This window comes from Filicampus tigris, chromosome 2 (genome assembly GCF_054856515.1).
Source record: "Filicampus tigris isolate MCC_2025a chromosome 2, RoL_Ftig_1.0, whole genome shotgun sequence".
NCBI classification, from domain to species: domain Eukaryota; kingdom Metazoa; phylum Chordata; class Actinopteri; order Syngnathiformes; family Syngnathidae; genus Filicampus; species Filicampus tigris.
This window is the reverse complement of record NC_141218.1, coordinates 13,237,831-13,256,257: the sequence shown is the minus strand read 5'-3', so window position 1 is coordinate 13,256,257 and position 18,427 is coordinate 13,237,831. Positions and strand designations below refer to the sequence as shown.

At 40.7% G+C, this 18,427-nt stretch overlaps 1 protein-coding gene across 3 annotated transcripts; it reads left to right on the top strand.

Annotated features, from left to right (window-relative positions):
* The first annotated feature begins 1,207 nt into the window (after positions 1–1,207).
* On the top strand, positions 1,208–18,095 carry tapt1a (transmembrane anterior posterior transformation 1a). Of its 3 annotated transcripts, XM_086024237.1 has the most exons (15): positions 1,208–1,457; positions 2,582–2,712; positions 4,012–4,130; positions 5,120–5,152; positions 6,197–6,359; positions 6,897–7,032; positions 7,287–7,384; positions 7,501–7,570; positions 9,068–9,148; positions 10,917–11,026; positions 11,102–11,161; positions 11,225–11,293; positions 11,371–11,447; positions 13,200–13,366; positions 16,010–18,095. In XM_086024237.1, the coding sequence occupies exons 1-15, from the start codon at positions 1,208–1,210 to the stop codon at positions 16,315–16,317; spliced, it is 1,872 nt and encodes a 623-aa protein (XP_085880363.1). In that variant the 3' UTR covers positions 16,318–18,095. The 3 variants fall into 3 exon arrangements, with proteins under 3 accessions (XP_085880363.1, XP_085880365.1, XP_085880364.1); XM_086024239.1 differs by lacking the exon at positions 5,120–5,152 and having other exon boundaries at positions 1,215–1,457; XM_086024238.1 differs by lacking the exon at positions 5,120–5,152 and having other exon boundaries at positions 1,215–1,457; positions 10,917–11,161.
* The last annotated feature ends 332 nt before the right edge of the window (positions 18,096–18,427 follow it).

The window sequence follows — 18,427 nt, the reverse complement described above, 5'->3', positions numbered from 1 at the left end:
CTGCCCCATAACACGTTGATTCTTCTGGGCTGAGTTCTGTTGTTGGGTAGAACTGACTTGCAAGACGACTCGGTGGATCTTGAGCGACACCAAGTAGCTCCGCAAGGTACTGCAAAAACATAATCATTTACATGCACACATTTTTACTACTAATGTAAACTAGCAAGACTAAGTATAAATGGGATATCCTCTATGGAAAAGAGTATATTTTTCATAATTCGAGAACAGAACCCCGTTAAAAAGTCAAAACATCTGTATTTTCTTTCTTTTATTAATATAAAATGAATAAATAAAAATATAGTGGGGGGCTAAGAGAGAAATACTTCCACCAAATTCTTTATTACAAATATTAATATAATTAAATAAAAAATAATTATAATAAAATTAAAAAAAGTAATAGTTTATAATCAAATATAACAGTTTAAAAAAACAGATGAACAAATTGTAAAATTGAATTTATAATATAAAATGAAATTTCTCTGTCACCAAACTCTCGTGGTCGTGACGTATTTGGTTTAAACAACCAATTCAGTCAAATAACGTAAAACTACATTGGTATTGATCAATAAAACATCACACGTTGAATGTTTGCATCTGAAGAATAAATGTAACCAAAGTCGTCGTTGTACCTTATCCTGTATAGCAGGGGTCTCCAATCCTGTTCCTCGAGGGCCGGTGTTCAGCCTGTTTTCCATCTCTCCCTGCTGCAACACACCTGATTCAAATGATCATATAATCAGCAAGGTCTGCAGAAGCACTATAACGATACTGATCATTTGAATCAGGTGTGTGTTGTAGCACGCGAGTGATGGAAAACTGGCAGGATACGCCAGGCCTCGAGGAACAGGATTGAAGACCCCTGCTGTACAAGGTCTCGGGGAGGTGCTGGAGCCTATCCCAGCTGACTTTGGGCGAAAGGCAGACCCTGAACTGGTCGCCAGCAAATCGCGGGGCACACACAGACACCGTCGTTGTAACATGTTAACTTATTTAAACAAAAACTGTATTTAAACAATTTACATGTATCAAACAATAATAATGTATAACACGTGGCATGAGCGCTGGACAAATATAATAAAATCAAAGAATACATAATATATTGATCAGTAAATCATATATGTACACTTAAAGAATAAAATAAATGACCAACGAGCGTTAACGAATTACGTCATGTCATGACGTATTTACCTTAGTCGACGCTAGTGTCATGATGTCAGAATGGCGCGACACAGAAAAGTCTGGTCCCACAGTAAAGATGGCGGACGCGTCGGGGACCGAGCTGTCAGACGAGAAAGAGAAAGAAGCGGACACTGAACGCAAAAACAAGCAACAGACGCGAGCGTGGCCAAATGCGAGCAAGTCGGGAAAAATTGTTATTTCTTCGCCACTGCCCGAGACGTTGGGCTTTTACGACATTAGCGCTGACATCAGGCGCGAGCGAAGGGACCACTCGACAGGTAAACAGCCCCCCTCCCCCATTATTAGTATTTTAATAACTGTAACATTAAAATATTAACATTTATTCATGCTCGTTAAACGTCATACTAGTTAAGTGAGAAAAGCTTCAACGTTAAGGGCTGTCAAATTGGGACGTATAGACCTGGATCCTAATTTGATCAAATGAATTGATTAATCTCGTGAACGCACAGTGAAACCAAATTTCAGCTCGTCATGACGTCACACGTAATTCAGGGTGGCAAAAGCTGAAGCGTCCTCTATGCCTCCAACTAGTAAAAAGCAAACAAACAACATTACATGTCGTTTTCTACAACCAGAGCAATTGAGAAAACAGTGTAGATCATTGAATGTTTTTTTATTTTTAATATTCGTCCCTATCACGTTAGTGTAAATGTGTGAAGTGTCAGTCAAAAAGATATTTCATAAGGTAAATTGCCCTCGAAAGGAGACGCTGCATTTCAACAGGAATGTTGATTCAAATATAGAGATGATGGAAATTATTTAACACCGGAAAGTACCCTTCTGACACCTGTTGTTTACAAACATTATGAAAAGTGTGCAATGTTGCCTCGAGTCACAGTTGGACATTTTGAGTTACAGCAGAGAATCGATACTACTGTAGAATAGAGTTATGCAGTAAAAGACCATATGTGCACCTATAGTTAAACTCATTCAATGATTTTTTTTCTGTTGTAAAGTTGAAGAAATACTAAAGGACAAAGTATTGTAAAATAGAAATCAAAAGTCAAATCATGTGCTTCCTGTAATTCATACGTTTGTTGCTGTAAGCGTTAAGGGACCAAAAAAAGTTTTTTTTTTCATTATATATATACTTTTAATCGAATTGGCCAAATATATGATTAGCAGAATTTAATTCATCCAAATATGGGAATTGGCATCGGCCTCAAAAAATCCATATCAGTCGTGTAAGTGAGCAAGTAATCCTACGTCGTGTAAATCGAATGTGTGGAATGGATTCAACTGTATTCACACATGGAGTTTTTGCATGTTAGGTAACCAGAACGATAATACTCACTAAACTGTCTTTGTGACACCCGGTGTGTGTGTGTGTGAATAGCTATTGTTATTGCAGGCAATTCAATGCGGGCTGTGTTCGTTCCAGATTCATCGCTCACCCGCTTCATCTGCACGGAGCTGACCCGTGGCTACTTCCTGGAGCACAACGAGGCCAAGTTCACAGAGCGTCGGGAGCGGGTGTACACATGTATGCGCATTCCCAAGGAGTTGGAGAAGGTACCACCCACAAAATAAAATTGAACACATTAAACAGTGTGGTTACGATGTCACCACACTCGTAATTTAAAACACTCATATCTTAAATAATATCTCCCCATTGAAATGAATGGAAATGTATTTAATCCATTCCACCCCAACCAAAAAAAAAAAAAAAAAAAATGTGTGTTTAACTCATTCACTGCCATTGACAAATTTACTTGTCTTTTCACATTCCAGCCATTCAATCGCAGGAATTTACAGTATTTATATATTTTTTCAATTTTTTTTCAAACATTAGGGTAAAAGAGGGTCTGAAAATGTCTGGCAGTGAATGAGTTAAACGTATTTCGCAAGAGAAGTTGCAGTCAGACTGTATTATTGTAACTGTTGTGATATGTGCTATATAAATAAAGTTGTATTGTATAAAAACACATAGTATCAACATTTGCTCTCCACATGACCTGCAAGCTCGTAAAATGCGGGCACAAAACATGACTGGACCTAATGTATTGGTCTTCCTTCTTCTGTGGCATAGATTGGCAGTTGGAAAACAAGCTTAATAGCCAGTGCTGCCACCAACTGGTATTGTCCTTCCACAGCAAGGAAACCAATCTGGATTGACGGTGGTCTCATGTTGTCAAGTTTGCTGCCGCCAACTGGCGGTGGGGGTCCGAAGCACACTTGTAACACTGATTTCTGCTCGTGTCCTAAGACGAAAAATCCTCTCGTATCTCGAAAAAACTCGTTATTCACTCACATCTCAACCCAGCACTTTATATAGTACAATTTGTGATGTGGAGAAAATCTGTCATGGAAAAAAATGAGACCAGCTCTAGTTTCAACTGTATTTTCCTTGACGATGTATTCATTTTGAATCCAGTGAAAATATTTTACTGTTTCTGATGGCAATCTGGGGAGTAGATCCAACTTCCTCACTATTCCCTGATGGACTACAGTGAGGCCAGAGAGGAATGCGTGTAAACATAGTAGATCTCTGTACATTCACTGTGTCAAACAGCTTGACCCACACCTTCATTTATAATTCTTCCCAGTGTATCTTCCTATAAAAATATCTCCTATTTGCTCTGTGAAAAGTCAGTCGGACTCCACCAATAAGAGGCAAATCCCCCCCACTCGTCACCACCTTTACTTGGCTCAGCTCCTTTGGTGTGAAAAAAGAGGCCGTTACCGCACAGCACCAAAATGACGAGAATATGATTTTTTTTAACAGGGGCTCTTGTCGAGCTACATTGTTTAGATTGTTGCTTTAGATGTACAGCAGTTGTCAATCATTTTCAATTGTTGTTTTTGTTGCAGTTGATGATCTTTGGTTTTTTCCTGTGCGTGGACGCCTTCCTGTACGTGTTCACACTGCTGCCCCTCAGGGTGCTGCTGGCCGTTCTTCGTCTCCTCACCCTGCCCTGCTGTGGCTTCAGGTTAGAAACATCACACACAGACGTGCAGACCGACGGGTTCATACTGTGTGAAGGCTCTGTCTTCACGGTAAAATTAAAACAGTGCTGGAAGTCTTGGCCATTGTCGTGTATTTCTAGGAAGTGCATGAGTGTTTGCACTAATGCACGTCCCTGAAATAGAATAGAAACATGACAAAATACAATATAGCAACTATAAAATAATAATTGACCAAAGCATTTATTAAAATACAAAATTAAAAGACAACAAAATAAATAGCAAAATTGTGTAGAATTTTACAAATTACAATTTTAAAACAATAAAAGTAAAAAATATTTTTAGGAATTTATTTAGTCCAAAAACACCAATAATAATTCAAATAAATATTGTATTAATTTTAAACCATAACAAATAAGCAAATATATTTGTACGAATATTATTATTATAATTATTATTATTATTATTATTATTATTATTATGATTATATATTTGTACAATTTTAAAAGTAGAAAATAAAAAGTAAAAAATTTTTAGGAGAAGTGCAAAAAATACCATTAATAATGAAAACAAATTACAATTTTAAAAAAGTTTTTAAAAATTGTTTATATTTTTACTCACAGTTTTAAAACAAAAAGTCCCACATTTTGAAGTGCACTATGCAAAAAATATATTTGTAAAATATTAATTCACATTAGAAAGGACAAAACATAAATCAACAATAAAATTTAAAAAATTCTTAGAAGTACATTAGCGCAAAAACTAATAAACATTTATTTTAACAAATAGTTTAAATTAAAAAAAATTAAAATTAAATGATTAATTCTATTTTTTTGTTCTGTTGTACAGCAATCTTCAAAAGACCTAAATCTTTTTCGTTATTTATTGTTATCATTTTTTCCTATTTTAAATACTCTTCAGTTTACAATATATATAAATTTAGAAAAATAGAATTATTAAATCTTATCGCAACTACTCCGTGTTTGTGCCCGTCCTCCCCCCTCTCTTACTGTAGGGCACGCACATGTCCCTACTGCAGAAGAAAAAGGTATGCTCCCTCCGGCCTTATTCATGTTCACTCACCAGCCCCAACCAACCAACCATCTCTCTACCTTCATCCTCATCTGCATCGTGCCCTTTAGATGTTCAGCTGCTCATCATCACGGTCCACTGAACAGCACTTTATTCGTTAAGTCCCCGATCACCTCAGCGGAGGTTTGCAAAGTGTACATGTTCATCCTCAGAAACTGCCTGCATGTATTTTTGAAGCCCTTTGAATTTGACAAATGCAACCGAGGATTCTTTCATAATGGAAAACAAGGAGAAATACTGTTTGACTTTTACATGATGTCCAAATGTATACATTTTGGAAGCCACTGAGGATCAATGGGGTGCACTACTTGGCTACAACCAGCAAGTGGCGCTGTTGTTTCAGTCACAACTTGTTTGTCATAGAACGTAGAGCAGCATGGCATCAGCTAGACTGCTTCCTTATTTTAATCTCTATAGTGAAGACAGTGCTACTGTGCTACACCCAGTGAGGAAGTGATGTGACGAGTAGTAGACAGGACAGGAGTCGTGACTCAGGCAGCGATGCTGATGTGTGGTGGGAGTGGCTACACTCAAAAGCTACTTAAGTTGGAAGGCATTGCCACGGGTGACATACTCGACACACTGGGGCTGTCTCTTTTGGATATTCTACAATGTATAATATGAATGTGTCAGTGAAGTAATTCATATTTCCTTTAATCATAATCCGTCATTCAAAGAGTGCATCGTGCAAGGCTGCCAACAAAAGACCCAGCATTTATACGCCTTCGCTTTTCATACGCTGGATTTATACACAGCTGTGATGTCTGTCATGAGTCCGCAGGCTTCTTTTGTCACAGCACCATAAATGCTAGTTTGGAAAGTTGCATTTTTGATCCATAAGCACCGGAAATATAAGCATCCATGTTCACACATTGGCTTGCTACATGTGGTTTTTTGTCTTCTTTTTTTTTTTGCACGTTTAGTGGTTTGTCTTTTGATGTCTGGCTTGTCATGGAAGTGATGGACGTACAGTGAGTGGTGTGATTGTGTACTTCCACAGTGGGTCGAGGCTGCTGCAGCCGGCGCAGGTGTGCGACATGCTGAAAGGCCTCATCCTGGTGCTGTGCTTCTCCATGATGCACTACGTGGACTACGCCATGATGTACCACCTGATCAGAGGGCAGTCCGTCATCAAGCTCTACCTCATCTACAACATGTTGGAGGTGCTATTGAAGTTATTTTAAAGGTTCTTTTGCTAGACGGTAGAAGGTTATATATACCTTTGTGCGATATTTCTAATATAAAACATGTGCCTTGGCTTGATAAAGGTTGGGACAACCCGCTTTACTTGACCTGAGCCACTATTTACATGCTTCAATTGGTGCTGCTGTTTTGGTTAGCAACCTGAATGAAAGTCGGCTCAGCATTAACTATTGTGCATGACACCACTATAGACTCCTTATCAAATCTTGTGAGGGCTGAGTTTATAATCATTCCAATTATTAACTACAGTATATGCGTTTGGCGTTTTTTGGTTTTTTTTGTAACACGAAAAGATGGGTTATAAATGACATCACACAAGACTGATTAACGTTGAAGTATACCTTGACTGTTTTCACGTTTTGCAGTGGTCAATTTCTATTTACACTTGTGTGACAGACGGTTAACAATTCTATATAGGTAGTGACAATTTGACCTGAGACTGGAACTGATCTATTTCCATGATGGGCAAAAAAAAAAAAAATCATCCCTGATTAAAGGTGGCAGACCGCCTCTTCTCCTCCTTCGGCCAAGACATCCTGGACGCTCTCTACTGGACCGCCACGGAGCCCAAAGAGCGCAAGAGGGACAGCATTGGAGTCATCCCTCACTTTCTCATGGCCGTCTTTTATGTTTGTATCCTTCCACAGCAGCGATATGAGACTTTTAAAACATGTTGCCAACAGCTCTAGGTTGTGGGTTGCATTTTGTTTCTTGCTTTAAATGAGGGGCTCTCACTCACTTTTGATGGGGGAGACATTTTCTGGTCCCCTTATGTGGATATTCACTTTTTTTTTTTAAACTATACGTCATACTCATTTACTCTTGCAATTTTTTCTTATTTACGGCTTTCACTGCATAAAGTGTTTTCTTGAGCATCACATATGCAGTCCTCCACGCCATCCTCATCATGGTCCAAGCCTCCACACTAAACGTCGCCTTCAACTCGCATAATAAGTCCCTGCTTACCATCATGATGTCCAGCAACGTTAGTACACACACACACATACACACACATTGGAGGGCAAGAATAAAGTACACCGCTGTTTTGTATGATGAAGCTTAAGTAGCGCAAATGGAATGTAACCGCTTCTCATTTCACAGTTTGTGGAGATCAAAGGCAGCGTTTTCAAGAAATTTGAGAAGAACAACTTGTTCCAAATGTCCAACAGTGGTAAGATATGCTTCAGCATCATATCAGGAGTGACAGATAAAAGTTGGAATTCATTCCAAAATATCCTCTTTTATATGAGTTATCCTTGTGGAAAACTAGCTTGCGCAAGAAAAACTCAAACGTAACCAAGATGAAATATCTCAAATCAAGGCAAAATGTGCTTGTTCTTTTTCTACCAAAGTATTTCTTCTTACGGGGCAGTTTTTGCAAGAGCATTTCTCTTGCTGCAAGCATTTTTGAAATCTTGATAAGGTAGCATAACTTGTGACTGCCATTTTAATTACCGTTGAGGAGCATGTTTAAGCTTACAATAAGTAAGCAGTAGCTGGTTTCACTAGCAAGTGCTCGACGTAAGAATGTTTTACTACATATTGAGAAAAGAAACGTTTTCCTTATAGTACCACAACTCTCCATCATCTAAATATATAGCTTAAAAGCGGAAGTCAATTAAACATATTTTTTTAAGAATATGTTCTATGCAGCCCCACTAGTTGAAACACAGCGTCTGATTAATATTGTGTTTGTAGAATATGAGTTAAGCAACAAAATCCACCCGTTTTAAGACATCTCTGGATGCGGCCATTTTGTCACTTCTGCCGACTGAAAATGACATCACACACCCTCAGGGCTCGGATAACGAACGATCACGGCTCACCTGTTTTCTGAAGCTGAGTTCTGATTGGTTGCTATCTGACCCCTGAGGGTCTGTGATGTCATTTTTCAGTCGACAGAAGTGACAAAATGGCCACCCCCTGAAATGGAAGGATTTTGCTGCTTAAATCACATTTCATATTAATCACATTGTCTTGTTTCAACTAGTGGGCCCGCATAGAACATATTCTTGAAAAAAATATGTTTGGGTTGACTTCCTCTTAAAGACACGAGCGCATTTTTTTTTTGTAGCTACAAATATCGCTTACATAAGCTAATGTACACCTAATTTCATTCGGGTTTTTTTCTTGTTTTCTAAGATGAATTTTGGAAATGTGCTGCTTGCCTTTGCTCCTACATTTGCTCTCCGATGTACTGTATGTCCTCCTCTGTTGAAAACCAAAACAACAGCGCCTACCAACGCACGTCAACAGTCCCTCAGGGGTTGTACAGGAAACCCTGCGAGTATTAAAGAATATGTCTTTATGGAGGGATTGAGTCTTTAATAGCGATTGGCATTACACTCACAATGTTGTGTGCATCCATGTTTATGTTCTCAGGATCTACTGTACTTAATATTACCGTACAGTGTAGAAGGTCAGTGGGCCAAAGAAAGAAAAATCCTACCATTTCTTTCTGCTGTAATTTCCTCTTTGGAGCCTTTTTGAACCCATTATGTGCGTTGAGTGTAAAATATTATTACAGCCGTGGATGAAATGTCCTGGAAGCTGTGTATTCGTTATGACAGCGGGCGCCATTTTCTTGACAAGCATAATGTGACAGCTAGTTAGAGTTTAGCAGCACTTCTTGTCATGGTTTCACATGTCATTCGTCTTCTCTCGGCAGATATCAAAGAGCGCTTCACCAGCTACGTTCTCATGCTCATCGTGTGTCTGAGAAATATGGAGCAGTTCTCATGGAACCTGGGTAATTATCTCTAAAACTGTGTTTCTAAACATGTCATGTAGTTAGTTAGATCAGTATTACACAAGGCTTCCTCATTATACTTTTAAAAGGGGAAGTGGAGACTCGCTTGTGATAGGAGGAAAATAACAAAATATCAAAACTTAGTATAGAGATTTGTATCAAGATTTGTGACAGTAAATAATCAATCTTGAATGAATTGAGTCTGACAGTAGACAAACGCATAAATTATTGCAAGAGAAGTATGACAGCATCATTATAAAGGTAAATGGGAAGAGCAATTACATCACACGATAAACATTTTATGAGTGGCGAGGGGCCTCAGTTATTTGCTGTTTTTACTATTTCTATCAAATGCGAAGTTAGAGTGATGATCTTTTGAGGCATCTGAAGGCGCGGATTCAGAAAGTATTTATGGAAGATCATCCGCCCTTCAGAATTGAAACGGAGCCAGGAAGTGGTCTACTACATGTTTGGATGATGTGGGAATGGGAAAGCAAAGTCTTCTTCCCCACCTGGGGGGTGTGACAGTAATTTATTGAAAAGCACTGTCCTCAGCAAAAACTGCTCGATTCCAAGCTTGAAAACTCACTACTAGCACAACACACCAAATATCGCAAAGAAGTCACACATAGTCAGCAAATGGCTTCACAGTTGGGACAGTCATGCTGAGCCATGAGCAGTTTTGCCCTCCAGGGGGAGTCCTCTTGAGCGGCGACAGCGTGACAGCCCGATTGACAGCTCGGTGACAGGCGACATCTCCCCCAGACGCTCCTGAAGGGAAACACGCGGGCGCTGACTGACAGACGCAGCGTGTCAGCCACGCTGTGACACCGACGCGCTCGTTCCGGCCCCTTTTCCGTCAGTCACGGTCGCTTTCCTGGATGCTTGGTTGTGATAAGCGAATGTAACAAGCTTTTCTCTGAATGAGCTTCAAAACCCATTTTGTGTCATTAGTTCTTTTTCTATAATGGATGCCAATGTTTAGTTGGGAAAATAGGCACAAAGCCTATTATTACACTAAAGTGTTGGAGTTCTATTAAATGAGTGAGTTGTGAACATCTCTTGAGAACTTATTAACAACTTAGAAAGGGTTTGCATTAACAGAGACATTTACACTTGTAAATTAAGGTTTTGACTGGGGATGGACAAACAGAAATATCAAGCAAAATTAGTGCTTCTTTCACACACAGATTCTGTAAAATTACCAACTCTTTCATGCTAAGATCCTGTAAAATGGCCGCTGCTGCGTGGCCAAAGAAAGTGTGCTGAAACTGTTGCGTGATTTTATTTTGAAGGTCTGACTTTTGACGGGATGTGCTACACTGATGTTGCCGAGCAGACCGGGAGGGTTATTGTCTTGAGTTTAGTTGGAGCTTTCATTGTGGAATAGGCCTTGTCGTCATAACTTGCAGAATGCTTTGGATGAACGTGCATCGATTCTGTGACATGAATGCCCAAGTCATGTTTCTCTTTTTTTTTTTTTTTTGTACGAAAACTGAGTGGATGTACAAAAAGTCGAACAAAATTTAAATGACAAAAACATAATTGATGACCAAATCACACAAAAATGAAGGCATACAAAAACTGAGGTTTTATTGTACAATAACTGAAATAATCATAGTATATAATCATTTAATTAGGATTTATTAGTTAAAATTACATTTTGAAAATATAAAAACATGTCACGCATATATAATTAACAAGCAATTCACTTTCTCATCGGTTCAGTTTTCTGATAAATTGACTGTGCTTGTTTGTTTTGCCGCAGAGCACCTGTGGGTGTTGTTCCCTGACGTCTTTATGGTCCTGACCTCCGAAGTGGCCGTTGACGCCATCAAACACGCCTTTATCACCAAGTTCAACGACATCACAGCGGATGTAAGGACTGAATTTTTTTGTTGTTGTTTTGTTTTTAAGTCTCCCTCCTCTGACGTCCTCCCTGTCGTCTGGCAGGTTTACAGCGAATACAGAGCCAGCTTGGCCTTCGATCTTGTCAGCAGTCGACAGAAGAACGTAAGCAACAGCTTCTATTGATTATGCTCTCAATCTGATGACATCAAGTGTTTTCTGTTTTAGGCTTACACGGACTACAGTGACTCCGTGGCCCGCCGGATGGGCTTCATCCCGCTGCCTTTGGCCGTGCTGGTAAGAAGGCGCGCCCTCTAAACGCTGTTGACCTGCAAATACATTATGTCAACACCTTTTATTTTGTGTTTGAACAGCTTTCCCGGGTGGTCATGAGTTCAGTGAAGGTGCGAGGAGCGTTGGCATACACCTGTGTCTTCCTCTTTTATCTTGGGTAAGACCCAATTACGTTACCCTAAGAAATTGTTGCACTTGAATTGAGCAGCTAGCAACGTTTTTTGAACATGCTATTATTATGCCTATCCTTAATGCAAATATGTAATTTAGCTCAGGTACTGTATAACCTGCTTAAAATTGTGTTTTGGTGGTGTTTCTTTTAACATAAAAACTCATGTCTTTCACTCACATATCCTACAAAATCTGTCATTTTTACACAGAAACCCTGCAAAATTACTGATCCCCCAAAATGACGCCTTTTTCACACCAACATCCCGCAAAATTGTCACCAGTTTCACACAGTAACACCTCTTCCACATAGAGCACATTCAAGAAAACGACCTCTTTCACACTACTGTGAGATCCTTTAAAAGTACCTTCTCTTTCACACTGAGATCCAGCAAAATGACCTTCCGTTTCAAACAGTACCACCACTTTCATACGGAAACCCTTTAAGACTAACACCTGTTTAGGATCCCACTTTTTCCACACCGTGACAATTAAAAATGATCCTCTCTTCCTTACTGAGATCCTGTCAAATTATGACTTTTTTCATACAGTGGGATCTCTCGTACACTTAGAGCCTTTAAAGTAATGGCTTCCTTCACAGAGAGACTGCGAAAGGAGCACCTCTTTCACCGAGAAACCCCCAGAATGACCACCTCTTTCACACTGACCCTGTGAAATTACCGCCTCTTTAACACAAAGATCCTGTAAAATTACCATGTATTTCACACTTAAGATTACGTAAAATTACCACCCCTTTCATGCACGGGCCCTGCAAAATGACCGCCTCTCAAAGGGATCCCGTAAAATTACTGCCTCTATACACAATGATTGTTTAAAATGACCGGCTCTTTGTCAGAAACCTGATTTTTTTTTTCCCCCTCTGCAGTTTCCCCCCCTAAAGCTTTTGCATGCCTATTGACACATTTTGTATTTGCGTCTCTTTTTAATTCCAAGCATGCATATCGTACGTCATAGAACTGACTCAAATATTCCCACACAACACGCACTGCACAGTTACATAAGCATCAACATTGTGTCCTCGCGTTCTTCCCGTGCTCGTTCGCCGTATCCCATCGGGCCGGCGCCATTGAAGAGTTTCCCCCTCGGGGTGAACAGTACCATGTTGTCATCTCGGCGGTTTAAAAATAGCCCTTGCTGGAACACACTGCCGTGCCCTGGCAACTGTTCAGCCGCACTGACATGCGCTCGCTCGTAACACATCATCGCATGCAGCAGCAGGCAGCAACTCCGCAGACCTAATTTTGTCCGCCTGTCATCAGTGACACCCCATTTAGCCCTGATGATGGCACACTTGGACCACATGCGCATCACAGTGGACCAGTAGTAGTTTTACACACCACTGGACATGTGCTTTTGCGTTATAATCACTTTAACTTGAATTAATCACAGTCATTTTAAGATGAGCAGGCAGTTGAGTTCGCAAAGTGCCTCACCTGTGGCCTCTTCCGCACAGAGACCCTACAAATTTGCCTCTTTCACGCAGAGACCCTTCAGAATGACCACCTCTTTCACTCTGAGATCCTGCACATACATCCTGCAAAATTACCATCTTTTTCACACAGATACCTTGCAAAATTACCCCCTAGTTCACCGAGACCCCTTTGACTGTTTTTTACACATGGATCCTGTTAATTTACCCTCTTTTGCTGTGAGACCCCTGCAAAATTCCCACCTCTTCTCACACAGAGATCCTGTAAAATAACCCCTTCTTTCACCGCAGACTGGTCACACTGAAGGTGCTGAACAGCATAGTGCTGTTAGGCAAGTCGTGCGTGTACGTCAAGAGGGCCAACATGGAGGAAAAATTGTTCGAGAAGCCCCACGCAGCGGGTTCGTCGTCCTCACCCAACAACAAAGGCGACCACGCTTCGACTACGACACCCACAGGTAATACAGCCCAGCAAACAGTTGGCTGCACAGCTCCACACGTCTGTAGCCTTTCACACTGGCCGTGCTTGTTGAAGTTTTTGAAGTCATTTGGGCTGTCAGCCATAAACATGTCCGTCAGAGCAACGCCGATCATGACGCGAATGCTCGGCTGATGTCTGACCAGCCCGCTCACTTCCTGCAGCTCTTCGGAACTGACAAGCTTTCCCTTCCCTAATCAGGTTGAGTTCTAGCGAATGAGTTCTGATTCAAAACTAAGGCTTCTAGCCCCGGAAAAGTTTTCCTTTTAGTTTGAAATGGCTTCATTAGAATCCTGCGTCACATCATGGTCAAAGGGAGAACACTACTCGATTATTGCGGCTCTTTTACACAGAGATCCTATCAAATTATCACCTCTTTCTATGAGATGAAATTGTCTCTTTCAGACTGACAGGTGATAAAAAAACTACCACCTCTTTTACACAAGAAACGTACAAAATTCACTCAAAAACTTTGCCATCATCCGTCCTCTATAAATACCACCTCTTCCACATAGAAACCCTGTGATATCAACCCTAATTTCACACAGAGATCCTGCAAACTTACTGGCTTTTTTTTTGTTGTAAAATCCTGTGAAAATACACCCATGCGACAGACAGAGATTTTGCAAAATTATAATACCTCTCACGCTTAGATCCACTAAAAGGAGAGAAACTTAAACACGGAGATACTGAAAAGTGAACATCTCTTTCACACAGAGCTCCTATCAAATTACCACCTCTTTGTCTGAGATTCTGTAAAATTGCAACCCTAAGAAAATTTACACACAGACTCTTCGAAGGACCGTGAAAATTAACCACCACATTGACACGTCCACCAAAATTCTTGTCTCTTTTACACAGAGAAACATATCATCGCTGTCCTGTGAAAAACACTTATGTACAATTTAAAAAAAAAAAAAAAAAAAAAAAAAAAAAATGACGTTAATACAAAAAAAATGGACCTAAGTGTTTTTCACAGGACAGCGACGATATGAAACGTGAACCTGTTTCACATGGTGCGCCTGCAAAAAGACTGCCCTTTTCATACGGAGATCCACATAAAATGGCTGCCTCTTCAACACAGGGCTGCACTTCAACACGTTAAATGTCATCTCATCGCTTCCATGCCAACAAGCTGAGGCGGACGCCCACTGATGCTTGCTGTTCATATCATAAAAATAGTGCAGTTTGGGCCGGGCTGCTTTTACACGTGCACATCATCGGGCCAAATACCAACAGTCACACGTTTTCCTGGAAGTGGCGGCATCATTTGCAGCCAAATCCCCTCAGCTCTCACCTCCACGCATGGTTCTGCCCACACTTCTCATCAGGAGCTCTGAGGTGACAAAAGATCCTGATGACGTGTCACTTCCTGTCACCTTTATCTGGATTCACAGAAACGACAAGACGCCACATCTTTCAGCTGGGATTTCAACCAGCGACGTCAGCTACAATTCTCACCTTACTTTCAACCCCACTCTCACTAAAGTGCCACACCACCGCACAATTATGTTCAAGTGCATGTCTTAGTTTTTTCAAATCATCTGGAGCCACACATCACAAAGACTCGCCATCTGCCTCTGAGTGTTTGTCCGCAGGGCAGATGAGGGCAACGAGCAGTTTGACATCAGCCGTATGCTCGTAACTTTTTACTGAAACGCAAACATGAGCTCTGGGAACATAAAAACCTCCACCAAGGCTAAATGAACTGTCCTTGAATCCTGAGGAATGATTGCCTTTCACGCGGAGAACCTGTGCAATAACAACAACTTTCTGTACTGAAAAATGTCCACTTGCCACACAAAACAACTTTCTATTTCACGCAGAAAACCTGCAAATTCACAGAATCACATAGACCACAGTTCCATGACCGTGACTGCTGCAAACGTTCCACCTTGGAAAGGTTTTACACAGCTCAATATGTGTAGCCTCTTTCACACAGAGACCCTCCGCAATTACTACCTCTTACAGCCTATATATATTTATACATCCACATATCATTAATTTGTTGGCTTGGAGGGAAATATATCTTTGATTATTTTTTTTTTTTAAATAAAAAAATTCCAAAGAAAAACGCAGCTAAGTATTCAATATTTGTTTTCCATGAAAACGAGCAAAAACAACAAAAACCCCAAATATTCCTTAAAAAATTCTGAAAAACATTTCTGAAAAAAAAATCTGTGAATATGTGAATCTACAGGTGCCAAACTGTGTGTTATTGACTTTATCAATATGGATTCTTTCCAAAATGGAGCGTCCTTGAATACTGCTGAACTACTGCCGCTTGAGAAACCCTGAGAAATGACCACCACTTTCCCACAAAAATCCTGCAAAATCACTCACACTTTTACAGAGACCCTAAAAATGTAATATCTCTTTCACACAGAGTTCCTGTAAAATTAAAACCTCCTTTCCTGCAATTCCGTAAAACGGTCTCATTCACACAGAAGCCCCATGAAATCACCCCGAGTTTTACACAGTGAACCTGCAAAATCACTGACACTTGTCTTATACAGTGCTATTTTGCTTATGAAGACGGATGGAACAGCTATAACCCGGATTAGAACATGACCACTGCAGTCAATCACCGTGTTTTTTTTTTTCTTCTTCTTCTTTTTCCCAGGTGACACCAAGACGAATCCAAAGCCGCCCTCCGTCCCTCGTTCCGCCTCACCCTCCTCTTCTTCAGTGACCGCTCAGCCTGCACCGAGGTGGGACTTTCCCCCGCCTCCCGTCGACTCTTCGGCCTCGGCGCCTGCTACTCCTCCTCCAACTCTGGAACAGTCACCTCCCGCACCGGAACCCCAACAGCCTGCTCCCTCGCCCCCTAAAGAGGAGCAGGAGCACGGGGCCGAGGCGAGGCCCAAAGCTCCCAAAAAGGACCTTCTGGAGATCGACCGCTTCACCATCTGTGGCAACCGCATCGATTGATGGGAAAGACACAAGAGTAAGTTATTGGATGCGCGTCGTGGTAGTTTGCTGTCATTTTGAAACGTTTCACGACAGGAACTCTGAGCGGGCGGGCTGGTAATCATTGTGTGTGGGAGCTGGATCTGAAAGGAGCACTTTTCAAGGTGCGGTAGAGCACAGCTGGAAACCACACAAAGGATGGCGGGGGACTCTCACTTCACGAGAGACTCCAGAGGATTCCCGTCCTGAATGTCGCAACGCTGCGCAAAATGGGATTTACACTTTCTCAAGATGGTGACGACGAGTCATGCTTTTTCCTTTGGTTTGATGATTTACAATAATCATGTTGTTCTTTTTTTCGCTTCAAAGACGAGCTAGCGTTCCAGCAAGCAGCTGAGTTTGCACAGCTCCCATGTCTGTGGCCACTTTCACACGGTAATCATGCGAAATGAACGCCTTTTTCACCTAGAGAATTTACAGCATGGTTCACAAAGTAAGCCTGTAAAATTCTTGCTTCATTCCAACCAAGCCCACATATTTATACAGCTCCTTCATACGGTAACTTTGCATAATTATTGCCTTTTTAACACAAAAACCCTGCAAAATTACCACAATTTTCAGTTGACAGATAGCCTGTTAAATCACATCATTTTCCTCGCAGATACTGCACAATTGGAGCCACTTGAACCCATTGATCTCGGAATAAAACTGCCCCTCTTATACAGAACTCACGTATTTATTTCACACAGAGACCCTGCACAATTACTGCCTCTTTCACACAAATAGCTACCAAAATTAGCAGGACTTCCATACATTTTACACAGCGAATTCACATCAATTTTTACACTGATCTAGCAGTGTTACGGCCTCTTTTAGACAGAAAACCTGTAAAATTGAGGCCACTCACACACAGAGACTCTGCAGAATTACTGCCTCCGTTCGTAAACTATCACCACCTTCATACTGAGACAGTGCAAAGTCACAGCCTTATTTGCTCTAATCTTGCAGGTACTGTCTCTGTCACACAGATTACACAGAATTATGTCCTTATCCTTACAGAGACAGACAGAAATCCTTCAAAGTTACCGCCTATTTCACGTTGAGATCCTGTAAAATTGCTAGGTTCACACAGAAATCATGCAAAATTTCCTTTTCCACACAGACCTCTCAAAATTACTTCCACACTCCCATTCTTGTGACAGCACTATTCTAAAACTACTGCCTCTTTCACACAGAGATGCTCAAAATTTCCCGACTCTTTCACACAGAGATTCCACAAAATGACCACCTTTTTTTACTCATGCTTCCAACTTTTTGACGATACTGAGTCATCTTCCCAGTGCTCAAATCAAAGTTCAGTCGCTTCTCCGAAGATTGAACGCTGCTCTCGCCACACAATGGCGGACCAACTATGTGTGTTCTTAAGACATCCTGCCTGATGTCCCAATAACTTTGCTCATGTAGTATTAGCACTGACGGAGCAAACCGGCTCGTTGCCTTGGTGATCCTTTGCCGTCTTGTTTACATCCTTGCTGTAGTCAAAAGGGTTTTCACAATGAAAGCCTTTTCATCTGGAATGTTTTCAGACTTTGATTGCAATGAAACCATCGTTTGTTCCCTGCAGAAATATGAAAAATCCGCTTAAGATATGACATGTCAGGTGTGATTTATTTAATTTTATTAAAGGTAGTTTCCTGCAATGTCGGGGAGGAAGAATACGCAAGAGAAAGTTTTTATATGGTTTACTACCATTGTTGTAATTATGTAATAAAATATTTTTGGGGTGTTGCCACTTGTGATGTGATCACTCAGCTTGTTTTATGTCCTTGGCATATTGTTTGAAAACACAATATTGTTCTTGTCATACAAGAAAATCTGGTAACATTTTTGCTTGCATAGATTTCCTGCAAATGTGCTGACTCTTTAACACCGACACACTACAAAATGCATACTTCCTCATTCACACACAGACTCAAATTTCTAACTCTTTCGTATAGAAATTGCAGGCTTACACATACTTTCGCACGAGACACTGCAAAATTCCTAATTCACACAGACAAGCCAGGCACTGCAAATGTATCACCTTTTTCACACAAATTGTGTAGAATAATTGTTTTTAACTGAAACACTG